Raw genomic sequence first — 22,841 nt, 5'->3', positions numbered from 1 at the left:
AGAGTACAGAGAGGGACACAGGCGCCAGGCTGAGGCCGGGTGAGCACAACCAGGCAGGTGGGAAGAATAGGGTGTTCTCAATCAAATCAAAGCTGATGGAGATGAATCCAGTGGTCCCATCTGACCCCTACAGTAATCACATTTAAGGATGAGGAGAGGACGACTCAGCCAAGGAAATCTTACTGCTAGTACGCCATGGGCTGAGGCTGGGACCAGAGCCCCTCATTTCTCAAGGTTGGGGGTCACAGCACATACCGTAGAGATCCCCACCTCCAGTGCTCCCCAGCCTTGGCCTCTGCCCAGAGTCATGCAAATTAAAGGACTTCCGGGCAACATCCATTCATTCCCTGGTCTCTATCCTCTGCCAGCCCTTGTGCTCCAGGGTATTTTTAGTTCTGGGCAGCCAGGCCTGGTGAGTGACTGGCAGCAGGCAGAGCCCACGTTTCCGAACCCTCTGTGTTGCTCCTGGCTCAGCATGAGAGGTGGCTGGGTCCTAGGAGGGGGCTTAGGCATACCTGGCACCCAAGCCCACAGCTGCCTCATTGTCCCTAGGGGAGGAGCTGAGCTGCTGCCACTGACCCGAGGCTGGGAGCATTCTTTCCTGTTGATTCATCACAGGGAATGTTTTGGGCCCAGCTGGGGTGGGGCAGGGGCACTGGGGGGACATCTTGGACATGAGCGGCCAGGAGTGGATGGCAGGTCCCTGGCAGCAGGGTCAGTTTGACCTGGCTGTCACCCAAGATCGAAAAGGTCCATCTTGACATCCTAGCTCTATCGAACTTCACCCAACAGGGCTTATTTGCACATCTGCTTCCCACACAGACCGGGAAGCCCCCTCCCAGCGTCTAGCACTCTAGCACCCTGTCTAGCATGTAGGAGAAAATCAGTAAAGGCCTGTGGGATGAATGAAGCTTTGGAAAGACATTCAGGCAAGGTAGGGGCAAGAGGGGAACCAGGCTGGGCAGCTCTGGGCCTAGGGAGGAGACGGGGAGGCTGGAAGCTTCTGCCCATTTTACCGATGGGGCCACTGAGACTCAGGGCAGGACCAGGTCTAGGGGAAAGAAACTGGGGCTGGGACTGGGGCGCTCAGTTCAGCTGATGGGAGTCCTCGCGGTCAGTCATGTCCACATTCTTTAACTCCACAGTCCCTGTCCCCTGCACTAACATCCTGCCCTCTGAGCCCGACAAGGGCCTGGACTGCATCATTCAGTTCTGTAAGGGGCGTAGTGGAGGAGTTGGATTCTCCCATTCCCTGTTGATTGCCTGCAAGATCAAGTTATGTCACCTGGGCCTCAGTGTTCCCAACTGCACAATGGGCAGCAGAGCTTCACACCGGCGCGGAGGCGGTATTCCGTAAACCTCGGGGGACCCGCCTGTTCCTGCAGGAGAGCACCACTGTACGGCACCACCTCGACCTCTCTGCACTGAGCCCCGGCCTCCCCGAAAGGGCGTCCACTTTGTCCTAAGTAACAGAGCTCTGAGCTCGTGCGGTTCGGCCCCTGTGACAGCCTGGCGCGCCCGCGCGAAGGGCTCTGTGCCGGGGCCCTGGCACCCACCGGGACTCGCGGACTGGGATTCTAGGTGGGCGTCATGATCTCGTTTGGCAAAAGGGAAAAAACTGCGCCTGGGAGAGGGACTCCCGTGGCCGCCGCGGCCCTCCCTGCAAAAGCCGCCGCGGTCCCCGCGCCGCCCTTTCCCGGGAGCTCGGCTCCCCCCGCCCCCGCGGCTCCCCCCGCCCCCGCGGCTCCCCCCCGGGACTTCCCGGGCCGCCGGCTGCGGGAGGGCGCCCCCGCCCCCTGGCCCGTGTCCCGACGGGGGGCGCCGCGCGGAAGGCCGGGCGGGGCGCCCGTGGACTCCAGGCCCGCCCGGGGCGGGGCCTGCGGGGCCTCCTCCGCGGTCAGCTGGGGGCTGGGGGCAGCGGGCGGCAGGCGAATAAAAAGGCCCCAGGGCGCCCGGGGAGGGAGCCCGTTAGCTCTGCTCCGCCAAGGCGACCGCTCAGCCCCGGACCGTCCGCGCTCCAGTTGGTGAGCCCCCGCCTGGCCTGGCCCTGGCCCTGGCCCCTGGCCCTGCATCTGCCTCTTGCTGTCCCGTCCGTCCTTCTGTCTCTCTGTGGGTCTGCAGGCCTCTGAGGGTTCCTGGAGGCTGGCCTGGGGGGGAGTTGGGGGTCCCATGGACCCTTAGCCCAGCCCTCCAGTAGCTCCCCAACCTGCTTCCAATTGGACAAGTGGCCACGTTGGGGAGCTTGGCCCAAGGCCCGCCCTGGGTGGTGCGCTCAGGCTTCGGGGGTGCCTGCGTGTCTTGTTTGTGTACAAGCCGTGTGTAACCATTGCTCTGCCTTCTCCCAGGGAGGAGACAGGGAAGGGGTAAGGCGGGTTCAGATGTCACACTTAAGACTTGGGGGACAAAGAGCCAGGGCTGATCTGGGCTGTCCAACTATCCAGACCAGATCTGATTATATTGGGGGTCGGCGTGTGACAGAAACACGGAAGGGAAGGGGGCCAGAAGACTTCACGCCCCACCTTTCTTGCCTGGACAGGTAGAGCTCAGAGACCATTTGTTTTGTTAGCACTGCTTCAGGTCACAGAGTCAGCTACTCTGTGGAGGCCACAGGGCTGAGGCTGCTGAGAAGAGCTGCCCAGCTGCAGAGAAGAGGGGCGCGATCCCAAAGTTGCTGCACCCTCAGGACGGCACCCCCCATGCCCTCTCTTGAATACTCGGGCATTTGCCGTCTTCCAGCCCTCCCTACCTGTGCTAGGTCTGGCCAGGTCCCAGCATCTCCTGGCACACCTGGAGCAGGTGACTCTGTGCCTCAAGCTGGCAGGGTCTTGGATCTGTGTGGCATTCAGTGAAGAGCAACTTGCCTGATGCCCTCACGCCACGGCCTGTGTCATAAATCCACCAGCAACAGGATGGAATTTCAGTCGGCTCCCTGCCTTCCTTTCCTCCTCCCCCGCTTCTTCCAACATCCATTCTTGGTGGTTTTGAGAGCCTGGCATCTAGCAGGCTGCCTGGGTTTGAATCCTGGATGGGCAAGTTACTTGACTTCCCTGGACCTTCTCATCTGTAAAATGGAGATAAGTATTTAATGGGTATTTTTAAATGTATGATTATTATCCTCACTTCCCTCCCTTCCTCCTCCTCCTCCACCTTCCTTCCCTCCCCTGTCCCCTTCTCCTTCACGTGGAAAAGGAACCATCACTTTTGAGGCTGCTTCCTTCTTTGAGGGAGGATGCACAGCTGTTTCAGTCTGGAAAGGAAGCATGGGAGGGTTCAGGGAGACTGCAGAGGTGAGAATGGGAAGGCCCCTGCACAGCCTCAGGGAATGCAGAGGGGAGCATCTGGGCTTTAGTGTGGGTGGAGGGAGAAGGGGCAAATCTAGAGAAGGCTGCAAAGAAGAGTACCAAGGACTGGCAGCTGAGATCGGACATGACCTCCATTTCCTTCTTTGTACAGAAAGACGGTGGGACCAGTCGAGACCAATGGTTCTATCGTAGCTGTTTCAGTAGCTGCTAATAACAGTTCACTGTTGGCTGGGTACGGTGGTTCATGCCTGTAATCCCAGTGCTTTGGGAGGCCAAGGCGGGCAAATCACCTGAGGTCAGGAGTTCAAGACCATCCTGACCGACATGGTGAAATCCCGTCTCTACTAAAAATACAAAGAAATTAGCTGGACATGTTGGTGCATGCCTGTAATCCAGCTACTTGAGAAGCTGAGGCAAGATAATCACTTGAATCCAAGAGGCAGAGGTTGCAGCAAGCTGAGATTGTGCCATTGCATTTCAGCCTGGGTGACGAGCAAAAATCCATCTCAAAATAACAATAATAATAATAATAATAATAGTTCATTGTTACTGAAGGCTTGCTCTTCTAAGGGTTTAATGTTTCTTCATTTAATCCTTATAAAGATCCTATGAGGTAGTTGCTATTATTATCCCCACACTACAGAGGGAGACACTGAGGCAGCAAGAAACTAAATCACTTGCCCAAGATCACCTAGAAACAAACTGGTGGAGGCAGGATTTGAACCCAGGCAGTCTCACACCCAGCCTGTGCTTTCAAGCCCTGTGCTGCCACCTCCCATCCATGCATCCACAGATATGAATGAGTGCCACCTATACATTTGACACTATTTTGGGCACTGGGGACACAACACATCCCCACTCCCATGGAGCTTCATTCCCAGAACTCATCTAGTGCACTTTTAGGAGCCCACTCCACCCAGCGCTGCTGGCCAAGGCCGTTAAGAGGGAGTGGGCCAGAGGCCATCCATGGAAGTGGGAGTGGCAGGGGCCTGTGAGACCCTCCCAGCTCAGGCAGATGAGCTGCATGATTCCCCAAGAGGAGCCATGGCTGTGGAAGAGGCAGGTCTCAACAGAACCAGATTTCTTAGACTGCGCTCTCCAACCACTGTTCCAGGTCGGCCTCGGCTCCCATCGGCAGCAGAGCCTCAGGGTGGAGGATTTTCAGCATTGGTGGCTCCAGATGTCTCTGACAGCCCTAACCAGCTGACTCTCTCTTCTATGCCCTTCTCCACCTGTTGGTCCCAGGACCAGGGCTGATGAGTGAAGGGGAGAGGACCTGCCCCCAGCCTCATCCCCTCTCTAAGGACCCAAAAATCATCTGATTACTGCCAGGGCCTTCTCTCTATTCACTGCCTGAAACCTTCCCCTGGCCCCTTGCTTTCTGCAGGATGAAGGCAAACCCTCTGCGTGGTACACAAGGCCCTTCATCAGTGGGCCCAGCCCGTTCCTCCATCTCTTTCCCTTCCAAGGCCCCACACTGTAGTCCTGGGGTAAGAGAAGGGCGCTTCCTGCTCTTGCACAAACTCACCTCTTTCCCTCTTTGCTCATCCTTGTCTCTCTACCTTGAATGCCCCTTTTCTCACCCAGGAGAACTCTTATTTGTCCAATAAGGCTCAGGTTAAGTGTCCCTTCTTTGAAAGCCTTTCCTAATTCTTCCCTGAGCTTTATGAGGGTAGGGAGGGTGTCTGGTGTCTTCATTTCTGTGGCCCAGCACCTGGCCTAATGACTGGCCTGAAGCAAGTATTCCAAAAATGTGTATTGAATCTGAAAGAATCATACACCTAGATGGACTGGAGGCTCTCATAGGCTATCCAAGCTGCAGGAGGGATCAGATGATAAGTGGTTCCATCTCCTCACTTTAGAAATAGAGTCAGAACCTAGAGAGCTGAAGAGACTTGCCAAGCCACGCAGCCAATGAGTAGTAGAGTCCTCAATGCCCCTAATAACTCTTCCTGCTCCAGCCTTCCAGGTGCCTTCTGGGGTGAAGACGGCATTTCATACATTTGATTAGGGCACTAGGAACATCAAAAGGTGGTGGCAGTGCTCCGGGGTAGATATTCTTGACCTGAAAGCACCTTGGAGTATTCCACATTACTCAAAGGGTGGACCACCTCGTCCACCTGCATGTAAGACCTTAGGTATATAAAAGCTGCTGTTGATTGTGTACTCGCCAAGCACTGGGACTTTACTAAGCACTTTCCATACAGTGTTTTATTTAACCCTCAACAACGCTGTGAGATGGAGATTACTATCCTCATTTTACAGATGAGGAGACTGAGACTCAGTGAGGTTAAGCTTAAACTTCCTCAAGGTCACAGGGTGAGTAAGTGATGGGATTTGAACCAAATCAGCTAACCTGGCCCAGACTCAATTAATGCCACTATGTGTTCATGCACGCGTGCGCGCGCACACACACACACATACACACACACTTGACGGGGGAGCCTTCTATCCTTTCTCTTGCCAGCAGCTGCCAAAATTGCTTAAGAGGCCTGAGGTCTGGGTAGAGGTGGTGATCACTGTCATGTTCACTCATTCCTCAGGTATCTTGGCCTCAGCTGCCCTTGAAGTCACCATGACGAGGTCCCCAGCAGCCACCGTCTCCCTGTTTCTGCTGCCGCTGCTGCTAAGCCAACCCCCTCCCAGCAGGCCACAGTCACTGGGCACCACCAAGCTCCGACTGGTGGGCCCAGAGAGCAGGCCAGAGGAGGGCCGCCTGGAGGTGCTGCACCAGGGCCAGTGGGGCACCGTGTGTGACGACAACTTTGCTATGCAGGAGGCCACAGTGGCTTGCCGCCAGCTGGGCTTTGATGCTGCCGTGACCTGGGCCCACAGTGCCAAGTATGGCCAAGGCAAAGGTGAGTGACTGGTGCCACCCAGCGGGATGGCAAGGAGATGGTAACAGTCTTCTCTAAGGCTGGGCTCACTGACGCCCACCATCCTTTAATACCCTGCTCACGTGACCTCCTCCACAAGGCATTTCCTGAGTGTCCCAGCTGCATATGGCCCCTGCTCCCACTCTCCCATTCTCTCTTGTAATGAGGCCACCACTGTCACCACCACGAAACTCTTAAGTTCCTTGAACATAGCAATTGGCACACAGTTAGTGCTTATAGAATGTTGAATGAAAAAATGGGCAAACAGGTGGGTCTGATGCCTACAGCTACCTGGCATTTTCCAAAAATAGATTCTGTAAGACCCAGTGCTCAAAGGAGGTCGCAGGCAGGGTTATAGATACTAATTCCCCAGGAGACCCAACCTTCTTCCTCCCTGCCACTCTCTCCCAGGGTTTGGAAGAGGTGACTTGGTAAGTGTGGCATCGCATGCAGGAGGCAGAGCCTGTGACCTGCCTCTCTGTGCCATCTTTGAGCATTACCCTCACTCCACAGGACCCATCTGGCTGGACAATGTGCGCTGTGTGGGCACGGAGAGCTCCTTGGACCAGTGCGGGTCTAATGGCTGGGGTGTCAATGACTGCAGTCACTCAGAAGATGTAGGGGTGATATGCCACCCCCGGCGCCATCGTGGCTATGTTTCTGAAACTGTCTCCAATGCCCTTGGGCCCCAGGTGAGGCTGTTCAGACCCTAGTCTGAGCCAAGGGCAGGGTCAGAGGACAGAGAAGCTCCCAGAGGATGAGCCTGAAGGAGAAGCGAGGGGAAAGGGGGCGACTTGCACTGAGCAGCGTCCTCGGGGCCCCGACCCCTGAGTGTGCCTGCAGCAGGTGCGTAGAGAGAGGGCCCCAGCCTGAGGCAGGCCAGAGGACCAGAAGACCAGAGCTGAACCCACTGGGAAACACAGAAGCTGTTCCCATAAGGGAGACAGCAGTAGGGTAAGGGGCTCCCTCATCCACGAGGCCTGGCAACAATTGCTGCCTCTTCCCAGCACAAACAACTCTGAGCTAAAAACAGCCCAAGCCAAACAACAGGAGCGGGCAGGGCAGGGCTCTGCTGCCAGGCAGCCTCCAGCCTCAGCACAGCCGGCTGTGGCCACTGAATGCAGCGTGTTGTGATGGGGGCTCCATACTGGTCCGAGTCATCCCAGGGCTAGGGTTGGGGGTCTTGTGGGCCAAAGGATCCTGCCGCGGCCACAAGCAGCTGGTCTGTGCCCATCTCAGCTCTCCCAGGGTGGCACGGAGAAGGCCCCTCCATGCCCAACAAAAGCCTCCCAAATTCCAAGGGCTCCTATCCTGATCCCAGAGAGGGCCAGATCTGCCTAGTTCTCTCCAGTTTGACAAAGTTGAGGAACTGAGGAAAAGGGCTTAGACAAGCCGAGGTTCTGCCTTGCACTTACTATGCCTCCCCCTCTCTGGGCCTCAGTTTCCTGGCCTGCTCAATGACGGGGCTGGGTGGGATGGTCTCCAAGAGTTCCAAGCCTTGGTCCTGCACAAAGATCCGCAGTGAACTAACTGGAGGAGCGGGAGTCCCAAGGTCCCCAGGTGACTATGCACCCTGCAGGGTCGGCGGCTGGAGGAGGTGCGGCTCAAGCCCATCCTTGCCAGCACCAAGAAGCACAGCCCTGTGACCGAGGGAGCCGTGGAGGTGAACTATGAGGGCCACTGGCGGCAAGTGTGTGACCAGGGCTGGACCATGAACAACAGCAGAGTGGTGTGCGGGATGCTGGGCTTCCCCAGCGAGGTGCCTGTCGACAGCCACTACTACAGGTAGGACGGCGGCTGGCATAGGGCCCACCGGAGGCAGGGTTGTGGGCAGGGGCTAAGCGTGTGTACTCGTGCGTGCACTCGATGTAGAGTGTGTGCATGAGCCTGAGCGTGGACTCGTGTGAAGGGCAAGTGAGCGTGCACACAGGTGAGTGTGTGATGTGTGTGGCACGTGGAACCTTGCCGAGTTCGGCGGGGACTGCCTGGCGGTGGTGGTGTCTATGGCAGGACATCCAGCAGGTGTTGGGATTGGGGGAGGGAAGACAGGCCCTACTGAGGAATGTGCCCGGATTTCCTGCTTCATGGGTGCCTCAGAATAATAAACAGGAGAGTGAATGAGGAGGACCTTCAGGATCCTGGGAAATACCTAGAAACAGTCAGAAAATAAACACTGCACTTTCGAATTATGTAAACAAAACTGACTAGGTACAGAAGGCCACCCTCGGTGAAAACAACTGAACATAAAACCAGGCGTTCCTGGTTAAAAAACTAGACTTTCCTGCAAATACTTTCAGCGACACCCACACAATTTAGGCAAACTGTTCTGGCCTCAGCTCAGCCAGTGACTGGAGGTGGGGCTCTGGGGAGGGCCTCTAGGCCTCCATCCTCCATTGCACTGTGAACATCCCAACTCTTCCCTCCTGAATATCCTCAGGTCTGATCCAAGCCAGGCTGTGACTGGGTTGCGTGTAAGCGAGGTGTGGGGTGGGGGGCCTGGAGAGAGGAGACGTAAAAATATTCTGTCGGAACCAGGGCTGAACTGTCACAGCTGATTGCATCAGCAAGTAAACGACAGCCCCAGTCACAGTTCTGCCAGACCCGTGTCGGGGAAGACTTGTGTGTTTCTCATCAAGGGAGAAATCTCCTGCAGGACGCCTGAGTCATCTGCCTCGTCCACCCCATCAGTTTTGATCCTGCTTCCCTTAGGGGTTAGAAGGCCCTCGTTGCAGTGTCCTTGTGTCTGACTTAGAGGATCCCCATCCTGAGGAAACAGGGGTGGTGGTCAGACCACAGCTGCATCCTTGGGGATCTTGGGATGCGGCCCAACTCCCCCTGCCTGGTAATTGCACACCTGGGTCTCGTTGACTCACCTGCCACCCACGAAGAGGGCACGGCTGATGATAGCCTGGGTGTCTCTGGGTGGGCCACCCCCACCAGCAAAGCCTTCACCTCCCACCTGTCCCCAAGGGACTCTTCTCTTGGGCATTCCCTAAATGCTCCCCTTCCTCTGGACTTGGGAGAGGGCAAGCCTGAGCCGCCTGTCCCCACTATAGGACTGAGTGAGGGACCTTGGTTGCCTTCCTTGTAAAATTATTATTTGTGAGATGGCCACCCCATCAGGGCTGCGGTGAAGCTCAGCATTGAAATAAGATTTGTGAACAAGTTTACAAACTGTAAAGTCCTGTGCAAACTTAAGGACAACTATGAGGAACCAGGTGACAGGGGGTGGGACTTCCATGCCCCTTCCACCTCCTGTTTTCTCCCATAACAGGAAACTCTGGGATCTGAAGATGAGGGACCCTAAGTCTAGGTGAGGAGCGGCACCCTAGGGGGAGGAGGCAAAGGGGTGTGGCATGAAGGGCCTCCTTCCCCTCCCCTGCCCTCCCTCTCCCTCCCCTCCCATCCTCTCCCATCTCCTCCCCTTCCCTCCTCTTCACCTTGGCCTCCCTTAGTCCTGAAGCCCTTCCCTCAGCCCCTCCTCCACCCTCAGTCTCCCTGTCCTCTAGGCTGAAGAGCCTGATGAATAAGAACTCCTTCTGGATCCACCAGGTCACCTGCCTGGGGACAGAGCCCCACATAGCCAACTGCCAGGTGCAGGTGGCTCCAGCTCGGGGCAAGCTGCAGCCAGCCTGCCCAGGTGGCATGCACGCTGTGGTCAGCTGTGTGGCAGGGCCTCACTTCCGCCCACAGAAGACGAAGCCACAACGCAAAGGGTCCCGGGCAGAGGTGAGCCCCAGGGGCCCTGAACCCCAGCCTGGAGGCACAGGTGGGACCCTGCCTGGTGGGGGCTGGGGGGAGGTCCAGGACACACAGGAGAGAGGAATCAGACTGGGAGGAGGAGAGTGAATCACAGAACTGTAGAACCTTGGAATGTATTAAAAGGGATCATTTATAGCCCTACCATAAATGGAAACTGACATCACTGCCTTGAATAGAAGGCAACCATAAAAACAGTAATTAAATCCCAGCTACATTCCACTGAGGGCGAGTATTGAACCTGAGCCTGGTCCTTTGATGAGCAAGTGCTCATGAGGCGGTACAGTCAGCTCAGTGCCACACTGAGAGGGCCTCGTGAGGTGGCGCAGACAGCTCAGCCCCGCACTGAGATGGCCTCGTGAGGTGGTGCAGGTGCCTCAGCGCCACACTGAGATGGCCTAGTGAGGTGGCACAGGCGCCTCAGAGCCGCACTGAGATGGCCTCGTGAGGTAGCACAGTCAGCTCAGCCCCGCAGTGAGATGGCCTCGTGAGGTGGTACAGGCGCCTCAGTGCCACACTGAGATGGCCTCCTTGATGAGGCTGTGGTGGTGAGTAGTCTTTGAAGAAACGAAGGTGAAGAAAAACAGCTTATTCCAAGTGGCAGCTATGGGAAGTCAGAGGCAGAACTCCCATTCTTGGCCCTGGTCAATGCCGTGGAGCTTGAAGGAGCCCTGCCTGGCAGCCCTCCCTGATGCAGATTTCCCTGGCAGGAGCCGAAGGTGCGCCTGCGCTCCGGGGCCCGGCTGGGCGAGGGCCGGGTGGAAGTGCTCATGAACCGCCAGTGGGGCACGGTCTGCGACCACAGGTGGAACCTCATCTCTGCCAGCGTCGTGTGCCGTCAGCTTGGCTTTGGCTCTGCTCGTGAGGCCCTCTTCGGGGCCCGGCTGGGCCAAGGTGAGTGAGGCGGCCTACGGAGGGGTGAGAAGGCCTGGATATGCCACTGGTCCATGTCTTGAAGGTGGAGGGAAGCCACCAGTGCAGGGTTGTGGAGAGGGAGCCTTGCACACAGCACCTCTCTCCCTGTCTAGGGCTAGGGCCCATCCACCTGAGCGAGGTGCGCTGCAGGGGATATGAGCGGACCCTGAGTGACTGCATGGCCCTGGAAGGGTCCCAGAATGGCTGTCAACATGAGAATGATGCTGCTGTCAGGTGCAATGTCCCTAACATGGGCTTCCAGAACCAGGTGAGTGTGCGTCTGAGCATGGCCTCGGGCTGGGGGCTAGGAAGCCCTGGGGAGCCCCCAGGACACCACATGGAGCTGGCGGGAGAGGTCCCGGAGAAGCAATCGGCACCTCTGCTTTGGGCACCAGTCTACCTTCCCTTAGAGCCAGCCTGGCTGCGGCCCCTCCGAAAAGTCAGAGGTCACAGGGACTCTGCAGGTGGTGTTCTCCCATACCCCTCGAGTCCCCTGTGACACTGGGAAAGGTGCCTGGGAGAGAGGGCTGCAGGGCTGTTGGCACAAGGGAGGCTGTGTGGGATGCTCAGGTGCAAGTGTCAGCGCTAACGTGGACTGTAAGCAAATCGCTCGGGCCAGTCACTGTAAAATGGGGTTCATGCTCTCAGGGGGTCACTGTGAATGAGGCGAGGGACATGAAAAGCCTTTGCAATTGCCAGTTGTTAATGGTGGAGGGCAAGCGCCAGAGCAGGAGAAGCCCCCAGTCCAGGCACTTTGAGTCAGATTTCTCCAGCAGGCAGGGACATGAGAGACTACCTGTGACACTGTCCTCACCTTCCAGAGAAAGACCAGTGCAGAAAGACCACCTTCAGAGAGGGGGAGGTCTGTCCAGGGCGACACAGTGAGCTGTCCTGGTCGCTCTCCCAGCTCGCAGCCCTGAGCTCTTCCCTGCAAGGCTGCCCCACTCCTCACACACCCCTCGCCATTGCAGGTGCGCTTGGCTGGTGGGCGCATCCCCGAGGAGGGGCTGTTGGAGGTGCAGGTGGAGGTGAACGGGGTCCCTCGCTGGGGGACTGTGTGCAGTGAAAACTGGGGGCTCACCGAAGCCATGGTGGCCTGCCGACAGCTTGGCCTGGGTTTTGCCATCCATGCCCACAAGGTAGGTCCCTGTCTTGTTCTTCCATATGACCTCTTACCCTCCTGGACTGGGGCCCAAAACTGTGCTAGGCTGCTGCCTCTTTACCCATTTGGCAATTCATTACTGAGTGAAACTATGAGCTGACATGATCCTGGGTGTTGGGAACAGTGTGTTAACAAGAAGACACAGCCCTTGCCTCAGAGCATCCAGTCAAGTGAAGGAGGCAGTTATTAATGAAATGGTCAATGAGGGACACAGCTGTGTCTGCAGGAAAGATGAACAGAAGCCAGTCAGACAAGGTGGAGGAGGAATGAACAGCTTATGCAAATGCCCCGTGGCCAGAAAGCTTGACTTCGCTGAGGAAATCAGAGCCAGGGGTTGTAGTGTGGCTATCAAAAGAGAGTGCTGTCAAGCGTGAGGGCAGAGCAGACAGGGGCAAAATCACTCAAAGCCTGCAGTCCACATTTTTGAAAGATTTCTTCCTTTGCTGTTTGGAAAACAGTTGGGCGGAGACTAACACGAATGCAGGGAAACATACTCAGGAGACTGTTGTAGCAGCGCAGGTGAGAAGTGTGGACTGCACCAGGCAGCTCAGGGGCAGTAAGTGGACAGATCTAAATTATATCAAGAAAACAAAATCAAGAGAACGTGGGTGTGATGACAGAAACCTCTGTGACTGCACCCAGACTGGCTGCTGCGCAACACGGATGGGCTCGCCGCTGAACACAACCGACAGTCTGGGCTGCTTGAGGAGCCGCTGGGGAAATGGGAGCACAGCACCCGGGCAGAGGGGCGGGGAACAGGACCCTCCTTCTCAGAGCAGAGGGCTGCCATCTGGAAGAGGGAGGGGTGTAGGGCCAGAAGTGGAAGCCATGGCTAGTGGATTTTTACCTCCATATGTGGAAGGTATTTCTAATTATCAGAAGGGTCCAGATGTGCCATGGACTGCCCCAGGGAATATGGGTTCTCATCACTTAACGTTTTCCAGCTCACACTGGACACAAGCTGGTGGGGGTGGAATGACTGGGGCCACACCTCAGATGGGAATCAGGAGGTGACTTGAAAGGCATGCTGACTGGGTGACGCTGGCTGTTTTCTTAGGAAACCTGGTACTGGTCGGGGATGCAGAGAGCCCAAGAGGTGGTGATGAGCGGGGTGCGTTGCTCAGGCACAGAGCTGGCCCTGCAGCAGTGCCAGAGGCACGGGCCAGTGCACTGCTCCCACGGCGGTGGGCGCTTCTTGGCTGGAGTCTCCTGCATGGACAGTGAGTGATGGAGGGCTCACAGGGCTGGGGACGGGTAGGCCTGTGCTCCCCCCTCAGGGAGGGCCCTACATGCGGGTCCCAGGTCCACGGCCAGCAGCCAGCATGAGAGAATGGAAGTACCAGCTCTGCCATTTTCCCAGCTGGGTGGCCAAATCACCCGTCACATCAGGATCCAGACCCTGCCCACCTCATGGAGTTACTGTGAGAAAGAACACTGAGAACATGTGAAAGCACAGGACATAGAACAGTGTTTTTCAACTTTGGGGTTATGACCAACGGTTTCAAAATGAAGCAGGACAGAAAACAGTAAGGGCCATTTCTCCTGGAACTATGTGTGTACTGGGTTACAGCATAAAATGTATTTCTTATGTGGTGTGTATTCAGAAAAGCAGTTTGCAAGCTGTTGTAGAGCACACACAAATGTGAACACACCCGGGGCCAAGGCCCAGCTGTGTGTTCTCCTCCTGAGCTGAGGGGTTTACCCAAAAGGCTTTGGGGCAAGGCCACTTGTGGCAGTGCTCTGCCCCACAAACCCAGATTCTTAGGGCAGCAGCATCTCTGTTTGACATCTCCCAACCAGGTCAGTGCCAAGATGGACTATATCCAGTCCAAAGGCTACAGAGAGCATCAACCCAAGTGGCCACTTAACCTTCTTCTTGGCCAAATTTCAACAGCAAGACATCCTTAACCTTTGTCAGTGAGCTCTTGGCCTCCTCTCTGTCCAGGGCACCCTCCACATTGGGCCCATCCATCAGACCCCTCCCCTGCAGGGGTGGGGCATCAGAGTGGACCTCCCCAGCACCAACACCTCCCGGCTCCCCACACAACTCCTCTTCCTGGGAACCTTGTACCCTTCCCTGCCCCACTGCCTACAGTGGCAGCTGCTTCTTGAACACAGTTGATGCTTCACGGCCGCTGGGCACAGCCAGCCAACCTGCAGCCTCTGTCACCACCTGTTTTTCCTCTCTTCTTTTCACATTTCTTTCTTTCCTTTACTCTCTCTTCTCATTCTCTGAAAGCTTGCCTTCTTAAGAAACTCTAGGTTTGTCAGTGGGCACTTCCTGGCTCTCTCCAATATACACCACAGGACCCCACATGGTCAACTCCAGGTGCAGGTGGCTCCAGCCCGAGGCAAGCTGAGGCTGGCCGGCCCAGGTGGCATGCATGCTGTGGTCAGCGGTGTGGCAGGGCCTTGCTTCCGCCCGGGACCACTTTAGTGATAGTGATTTTTAGTCACAGTACAGGCAAAGTATCCAATTTAGGTATCAGCAGACCTTTCTGAAAGGATTATATGAGCTAAGCTACATACTTAAAGCCTGTAAACGTACTTTACAGGCTTAAAACCATTTTACATAAGAAATCCTAGCTTACTTCCACCACCTGTTTACTGTGGGCCAGATGATGGTCTAAGCATGTTACAGGTGTCATCACATTAACATCACCATTATCTTCAGCTTACAGATGATGAAAATGAGAGACAAAAAGGGTAAGCAGTTACAGAGCCAGTGAATTATGCAGTCAGAAAGTAAGCCAAGAATGAACCCAGGTGGTCTGGCTCCAAAACCATGACACTGAAGCTGCCTCCGAGGTTTAGGTGATAGATTTCCTTTAATTGTTATTAGAACTCAGATCTCCTGACTCTTAAGCTGCCCTTCTTTTGTGGGGTCTTCCCGGAGGGTTTAATCTGGGGGCAAGCCTGCCCTCCATGCTGGAGACAGCCTGGCTGCCTTGCTACACTTTGAGTCACTGCCATGCCCTCTGCTGCCCCAGGTGCTCCAGACCTGGTGATGAACGCCCAGCTAGTGCAGGAGACAGCCTACTTGGAGGACCGCCCGCTCAGCCAGCTGTATTGTGCCCACGAAGAGAACTGCCTCTCTAAGTCTGCGGATCACATGGACTGGCCCTATGGATACCGGCGCCTATTGCGCTTCTCCACGCAGATCTACAACCTGGGCCGGACTGACTTCCGTCCAAAGGCCGGACGCGAGAGTTGGGTTTGGCACCAGTGCCACAGGTTAGAGCCTGCTCATGCCTTGGCACAAGAGTTAAGAACAAAAAGCAGGGTCCAGGGAGCAGTGTGGCCCTTCCCTGGCCACAGGCAAGCTTTCCTGGGAAGGGTGTGCACTCTCCTTGCTGGCTTTGCCTGCAGGAGGCAGTGAGGAACGCAGCGTCCACCTGCCCCTCCATGGCTCTTGCCTTCACTGTCGATGGTGCTCGTGGGGTGTTTCCCACAGCAACGTCCCATAGAGGCGTCACCGCCAGCAGAGTTGTTCTGTTAGAATGGTATCTGACACTTTTCCGATGTTGGATCATACATAAGCCTTGTCTTCAGAAGCCAGGTAAAGTAGGGACTTCCAGAAACCTGGAGGCCCAAAATAGACATCCCATCCAGGGTGCTGGCTCTGCAGGAAAAGCTCGCTGGTTCCTTCAGCAGCAAAGCAAGGTCCTCAAAGAACAGCATCAACAGACTGGTACTAAAAAAGGGACAGTGAACATTCTTTCCTATCAGGAGCTTCCAGACCAGAGAGAGGGAAAGACAATGCCTGTGACAAAGGCAGAATTTTTTTCTTCTTCAGAACACAGCCATGGGTGGGGAAAGCTGAGAGGAATGGGCAATGACTTTGGGACTTGGTCTCGCCTGAGATAATAAGCACCTTTCCCTGTAGCATGAACAGAGCTGTCATTATAACTGGACTGGAAACGATGGTAGCAACTTGGTCCCAGGCTGACAGGGAGCCCAGGAAGCCCATCTTCCTAGCTCAGCTGCCAGGCTGCTCATAGACCTGCCCCCGCCCCCTGCTTCCCCCTCCAGTTCAGGCTTTGCTGTCAGGCACCAGCCTCCTGGAGGCGACCACCGCAGGGCTTCTGCTTCTCGCCTGGGTTGAGACACTAGGTGACCGGGGCAGCTGTGCTTGCTGCCTGGCAGGAGTGCCAGCAAAGTAGGCTGTGGGTCATACTAATCTCGGGTTTGGGAGGGAGAAGGGTACTGCCCTACTATTACAACTTTCCTCTCAGGGTAATGATGGGGCCTAGTGCCTGTCTTCCCTACCAGCCCCTCCAGAGAGGACCCTCTCTGTTGCTGCTGCAATGACAGCTGTACCCCTTCTGCAGGCATTACCACAGCATTGAGGTCTTCACCCACTATGACCTCCTCACTCTCAATGGCTCCAGGGTGGCTGAGGGGCACAAGGCCAGCTTCTGTCTGGAAGACACAAACTGCCCCACAGGTATGTGGTTTCCTGTCAGCACCTATCAGCATCTCCTCTTGCTATGTTCTTCAGCCACTTTGGGATCAGGCTCCTCTCTGCCCTGTTCAGTGGCCCAAGGCACCTGGAGACCCTGGCTTAAAAAGAGCATTCAAGGCAATTTCTTATGCAGGAGGTTTTTACTGCCTCCAAATTCCCTACATACAGTGTTCCTCTTTTAAAACACTCAGCACTTCCTGTCTTGGAAAAGAGTTGCAGACCTGTCCTATCTCTGCTGAGCTCTCCAAGGGCAAGCATTGTCTAATTCCTGTCTGCACACCCGCAGTCCCTAACTGTTACGAACTGCATGGTAAACACTGGGTCTTCAGAGGGTTGGAGGGATGGATATGTGGATACACAAATAAACTAGCACAGGAGGGTTGGAATCTTCCAACTGCAGTTCCTAGTTCAACAAGGATTTGCACTGGAGAAGTCAAACTAATCTTTGTCACAAATGTGGTTTGTTCTGGTGCTGGATTCATGGCAGGATTCTAGCTCTGACACTCAGCCAAGTTATTTAACTGAACCTCAGGTCCTTAATCTGTGAACTGGGCATGATGACAGTGAACTGGTAAAGCAAATAAAAAGACTTAGAAGAGTGCTTGGTGGTGCCTCAAAAACTGGCCCCTTCCTTACAGGACTGCAGCGGCGCTACGCATGTGCCAACTTTGGGGAACAGGGAGTGACTGTAGGCTGCTGGGACACCTACCGGCACGACATTGATTGCCAATGGGTGGATATCACAGACGTGGGCCCCGGGAACTATATCTTCCAGGTAAGGAGGCTGGAGGATTCCCCCACAGAGCCCAATTTCTTCCAGATGTTCCAAAAGTTTCCCTGAGGGCAAACGAAGGGAGACTGTTTCCCATATAGGGTTTCCGACAGGCCTGTCACTTGAAGGAGCTGTGCTATTACAGAGTAACACTCAAGCAGGATCCAAAGAACCTGGATTTGAGTCCTCAGTCAGTGAACATTGGATAAATCAGTTTCTCAGTTGGGACTTCTCAGTCCCTATCTGTAAAATGGGGACACCAGTGCCTACCTCCTGGGTAATTGTAAGAATTAATGAGGCAAATAGAGACACATGTAAGGGATTATCACAGCCATAGTCACTCAGAAACCAAACCACCCATTTTCAGTTGTTCCCTCTTTCACTCCAGGTGATTGTGAACCCCCACTATGAGGTGGCAGAGTCAGATTTCTCCAACAATATGATGCAGTGCCACTGCAAGTATGATGGGCACCGGGTCTGGCTGCACAACTGCCACACAGGTAACTCCGAGCCACTGTGGCATCAGCCATGTGTAGGCTCAGGGAGCTGGGAGACTGTAAGTGTACCTCTGCTCCCACACCCCAGTGTGTGACTTGTATGTGTGTGGTGTGTAAAAGGCTAGGGGTGGAACACAGATGCATTTCCTTTGACATCTTATAAGGCAGACTTCTAGAACTGGTCAGACCATTGGCTTCACCCAGTAACTACATCCTCTACGTCCCTATTTGCACCTAAGGCTGTATGCTTGTAAACTCAGTTTCCAATCTGTCCTAAGTCTTTCCTGTCACCTCAAGCCATGTCAGGATTTTTCTCTTCCGGTTCATTGTTTTTCCTTTCTCTTTCATATAGAAGTTAGGATTAGGGTTAGGGTACCCACAGGCAAAAGTAGAAGTCCCCTCGCTCTGTGTTGCTGTCTCCAGGTGTGATCACTGCTTGCAAGAAGGGGACCATGGAAAACCGGGCCACTTACAGGATTGGTAGTGTCAGTCAAAGGAAGGATCATGAACTAGTGGGGGCCGAGAAGAGGGGCTGTTCTACTTGTCAGTAAAGACTCCCTCAATCTTCAAGGCTAAAAAATGCCTGTATTTGCTGAGATGTACATTCACACCCATAACTGCATATGTGCAGTGGGATGGGACAGAGTTGTTCAGTCAACCAACATTTACTAAGGCTTACTGTTGTGTTGAACGCTGTGCCCCAGACACTGGGAACCTAAGTGTGAGATAGGGTATGCACACATGCAAATAGCCCCAGAACTACTAACATGTGGACTGAATGCAGAGCAAGCACAGACAGAAAGCAACCAGTTGGGGGCTAGCACAAGCTTCACAGAAGTGGCATTTGAGCTGAGTTTTGAAGGAGAGGCCAAAGTCAAAGATGGGAGGAGAAAGAGCAGAGGACTGGGCTTCAGAAGGCGTCACTGGGTCCCGAATCCAGTACCACCCTCTAGCTGGAGGACAGTGAGGGTATCAGGACCTGAGTTTTCTGTTTTGTAAAATGGGGCTGTATACGTCAAACCTACTAAGTACTAGACCTCGTTGCAGGGAGGGTTATGATAGTTCTAAGAGAATGCACTTTATCCTGTGGGCTTCTGGGAACTATTGACAAATTTCAGTCAAAGAAGCAAAAGATCATTTAGGTTTTCAAAAAATAACTGTGGCAACAGATGAACAACAGTGAGAAGAGGAAGAATATTCTAAGGTTTTGAATTCGTGTGACTGAGTAGATTGTGCTGCCATTTAAATGAAACAGGGATATTGAGTCTGGAATCCAAGGCAATGCAACATGGAGACAGCAGATCCTCCATAATGCTGGAACCAGGCTGCAAGGGTTCCCAGACAGTGACAGGGGCAAGAAACAATGCAGTCCTGCTGGTCCTCTTGCCAGTCAGAGACCCAACAGGGTCCCTGCAGAAAACAGAAGGCACACTTGGTGAGAGTCTGAGGTTATTTAATGAAAGGACTATTTAAAACGAAACAAGGGGTGTTGAGACATCAAGGATAAAGAAAGTAGAAAGCCGTTATCTGCTTTGGGTTTGAAGCACGGCAAGGGCTGTTCTGCAGCCAGGTGCAAGCCAGAGACATGAAGGAGGGTGAACCTAGCTGGAGCAGAATCATAGACCACCACTGTCAAATCCACAGGGCCAGAGTTAGGGGAAGGAATATCTGGCCTCTCTCCTTCCACCCTCTGACCTTCTGCTGTTGCTTTCCATTGACCCAACTCAACCAAAAACAGAGGACAAAGGAGCCAGAGTGATGTGCTCACCAGGGATCAGCTTCCCACGGCACAGAGAAAAAAAAAAAAGGGCAGAGAATGAACCTGGGGAGAGGGCACAGGTGAATAACCAGCACAACCCTTTCCATTCAATAGCCTGTTCTTCTTGACGTCCCTGAAACCACGCATCTGTCCCAGGCCTATTTCTATAGAATGACTGTGCCCATGAAATGACTGACTTGAGATAAAGGATGAGCTGGGCAGAGTGGATCTATGTAAGTTGTCAGGGAAGGGATGAGACTGTGGTAAGGTTGGCTATTTACCTGCTTTCCTTTGGCCTACAGGGAGTTCATACCCAGCCAATGCAGAACTTTCCCTGGAGCAGGAACAGCGTCTCAGGAACAACCTCATCTGAAGCCATCACTGCGCACTCCTACCTGCTGCCGATACACCAGATACCTCAGTTTACTGGAGCCATGCCCTTCACAGAGTCCCAACTCAGAGGAAAAGGGCCAGGGCCAAGGGGCACAAAGAACCTGCTCAGGAAGCCTTTGATAGCAAGATCACCAATCCAGATAGTACTGCTCCCTCAGGATAGCTCTGGACCTGTCCTCTAAGGGCCTGTGGCCTATGGAATATGACCTCCAGGCTTTGCTCAGCTGAGCTCTTCTATGAGGACACCCAGGCAACCCTGAATCTTACCACAGAGATCCTGGAGCTCTCAGTTCCTTAGGGACAGACTATGGCCCCATCTAAGTGGTGCTTTGCAGATGTCTTGGAGGAGTATAGGACAGAGGACCAAAATACACAGCTGGTGGTGTTAGCTGTCTACTAGGAGCTCAAAGCAACACAACTTGTATCAAAATCACAACTGGCAGAGAAGCTGGTGGATTCAATCCTTTCTTCATCTGTTGTTATTTAGAAGTCACCTCTCACACTCTGCTAAGAGTCTGTTCTTTAGTGTCCTTACCTTTATCCAACCACACACATGGGTGCTTCTGCTATCCTTAGAAGCGTAGACCTTGGGCATCCCCTTATTGCCTGATGGGCCAACACCACCAGTTACTGAGTGCTTGACAAGGGGCAAGTTTCACAGAAATGGCCAGATAGGGCATTCCTACAGAGCAGCAAGAGTAAGCCAAGCAGAAAGACTGCTGAGGTAACATGCACCCCAGCCCTTGCCAGGGCCTCTGCTAAGGAAAAAATATGCAACATTTACCTGGCAGGCAGTCTGATCTCTCTCAGGATCACATGTATCTCAGGATTGGTCTAAGCTTCCAGTCTCAACCAAGTGTCTAAAGTGAACTTTGCATTCAATAAATTTTTGCCATGGAAAGAACATCAGTCAAACAAGCCACTCATCCCTATAGAGGTATGAAGACAAATTTGGCAGAGCGCGGAGACAGAAGACCATGGAGAAATCAGAAGGGGGAATAGTCAATTTAGTGAAGGACGGAACCTGGGAAAGGCCACCATTCCTGTCTGATGGGGCTGCGACTTGTTCTCGTTCAAGGAGAATAAAACCCCATGTTCTTCTTGACGTGATTCTTGATCTTTTCTCCACTGAGACACACTTAGGTGATGATCCTTACAGGACTAACACCCTAATGCCAATAAATGTTGCTCATTATGGACTGCTACAAAGACCAGACCAGCTATGATTATGTATACACCCCAGAACCACAGCCCCTTTTCCCTCGCATGGAGCCAGGGCCTGGGATGCACAGGGCACACATGCTTCTCATGACTACCCATCTGCATTTCTCCAATCAGACATGAGTCTGCTTCCCAGTCAGCCTCCCCAGGCTCAGAGCTGAAACACAGGTTAGAAAGGTTAAGAGATGAAGGACAGGGGCAAGGAGGTAAAGTCTGAGGATGGTAAACTTTTATCATCAAGGCTGCAAAGCCAAAATAAATGGTAGCAGATGGAGCAGATTTACAATAGCACTACCCCCACCACATCACAAGAGCGACCCCCTCCTTAGGGAATAAAAAGGGACATGTTCTGGGGAACCCTCTGTGAATACAAAGAAATGCTTTCTTCCTTCTCCCCGACCTTCCCTCTCCTCAACTCTCTCATCTCCTTCATTAGGCAGAGGGAGCATTATATTTTGGCATGGCAGTTTAAGTAAACAAGGGAAGAACTGATTTCCTGTTGGATCCAGCAAGCATCCCCCAAACAGTAACAACATTATGCTCACACATGCAGCTAATGGTCTGTGAAAGAATGTGCAGCTAGCAGGGGAGCATGTGGTGACTGATGACTAGATTCAGGCAGGGAGGTTCCCCACAGCTGCTTGCTGGATCCAGTTTCTAAGAGGGCCTAAAAAAGCAGACCAGGCAGCCAGCCACTGGCTCTGGTCTCAGTCTTGCTGCCCACATCACACGTTTGATAGGTGCAGCCAGTTCTAATTCTTGGAAAAGGCCATACAAGGGTTGTGCTGTTACGACTCTGAGCTGAAAGGGAAGGACATGGGAAGACTGGTGGTTGGCATGACTTGTAACTAGATGAGGAATGTTAACAGAATACCAACCACCAAATTCCAGGCAGAATAAAAAATGTCAGAAGACTTTCACCTCAGCATACTTTAGCCTCAGAGAAACTAAGGTGCTGAAAATGTCAGCTTACTCTTCAGAAGCCTAATTTACCTTTATTCTACAAAGACTTTCATTCTATGAAGAGCATATCAGAACTCACGAGAAATGTACTTTTCTACTAAATTCCAGGTAATCCTGAGATTTAGATGTTCAACACATATGCACAGCAGAGTGCATTAGCTGTCTTCCTGAATATCTAACAAAGGTGCCAGTGGCAGCTACAGGGTGCTCTCCAGCTAACTCAGCTTGAGAAAACATGGCTTGGATGTGCCCAAGGATTTAATTCCCTTCTTAAAAACCTCAATATAGTCTGTGCTGGGCCATAGCAGGAGCCCTTACCTCCAGCTAGTGTACATCAATCCCAATGCTTGAGTAATATAATTAAAAGGCACATTCTCTACTAATGGTAGAAGCAACAACACTCCATAGTTTAAGTGTAGGCTAAAATTAAAAAAAAAAAAAAAAAAAAAAAAACCTTTCTCTGGGTCTGGTTATAAGGATAAACCTGAAAGTCAGAGGTGGCTGACTATTGGCTGAAAAAAAGGATAGGCTACTAGCATACGGCATTAGAATGAGAACCGAGTAAGTGATTGAAATTATGAAGACTACAAGAAAACTGGGTAATACACATGGGGCTATATGTTACTATTAACAATGCCTTTAAAAGCTAAAGTGTAGCCAGAAAGAAGCATCCTCATAGGCAAGTGACAGGAGTAGTCATCTCTTTTGTACTGCCCAAGGTCACTCTTGGCCTTGAAGAATCAAAACAGAGTAAAGG

At 53.4% G+C, this 22,841-nt stretch overlaps 1 protein-coding gene across 3 annotated transcripts; it reads left to right on the top strand.

The window, feature by feature from the left end:
* The first annotated feature begins 1,885 nt into the window (after positions 1-1,885).
* On the top strand, positions 1,886-22,041 carry LOXL4 (lysyl oxidase like 4). Of its 3 annotated transcripts, XM_032281239.1 has the most exons (15): positions 1,886-2,024; positions 5,846-6,160; positions 6,692-6,870; positions 7,758-7,963; positions 9,453-9,491; positions 9,688-9,907; positions 10,648-10,831; positions 10,966-11,120; positions 11,824-11,991; positions 13,072-13,234; positions 15,005-15,248; positions 16,346-16,461; positions 17,118-17,254; positions 17,640-17,751; positions 19,810-22,041. In XM_032281239.1, exons 2-15 carry the CDS (start codon positions 5,878-5,880, stop codon positions 19,878-19,880), a joined length of 2,277 nt encoding a protein of 758 aa, XP_032137130.1. In that variant the 5' UTR covers positions 1,886-2,024; positions 5,846-5,877; the 3' UTR covers positions 19,881-22,041. The 3 variants fall into 3 exon arrangements, with proteins under 3 accessions (XP_032137130.1, XP_032137128.1, XP_032137129.1); XM_032281237.1 differs by lacking the exon at positions 17,640-17,751; XM_032281238.1 differs by lacking the exon at positions 19,810-22,041 and having other exon boundaries at positions 17,640-17,866.
* The last annotated feature ends 800 nt before the right edge of the window (positions 22,042-22,841 follow it).

This window comes from Sapajus apella, unplaced genomic scaffold (assembly GCF_009761245.1).
Source record: "Sapajus apella isolate SASKATOON/1434 unplaced genomic scaffold, GSC_monkey_1.0 scaffold13, whole genome shotgun sequence".
NCBI lineage: Eukaryota > Metazoa > Chordata > Mammalia > Primates > Cebidae > Sapajus > Sapajus apella.
The sequence above is the reverse complement of the archived record's forward strand: the minus strand, read 5'-3'. Positions and strand labels throughout refer to the sequence as shown.

What these genes read in the sequence shown, in the direction of transcription:
- LOXL4 (XM_032281237.1), top strand. Translation starts at nt 5,878, where the DNA reads ATGACGAGGTCCCCAGCAGCCACCGTCTCCCTGTTTCTGCTGCCGCTG. An exon ending in ATGAGGGACCCTAAGTCTAG is followed by an intron (nt 9,492 to 9,687) that starts GTGAGGAGCGGC and finishes CCTGTCCTCTAG; the next exon opens with GCTGAAGAGCCTGATGAATA. An exon ending in ACATGGGCTTCCAGAACCAG is followed by an intron (nt 11,121 to 11,823) that starts GTGAGTGTGCGT and finishes TCGCCATTGCAG; the next exon opens with GTGCGCTTGGCTGGTGGGCG.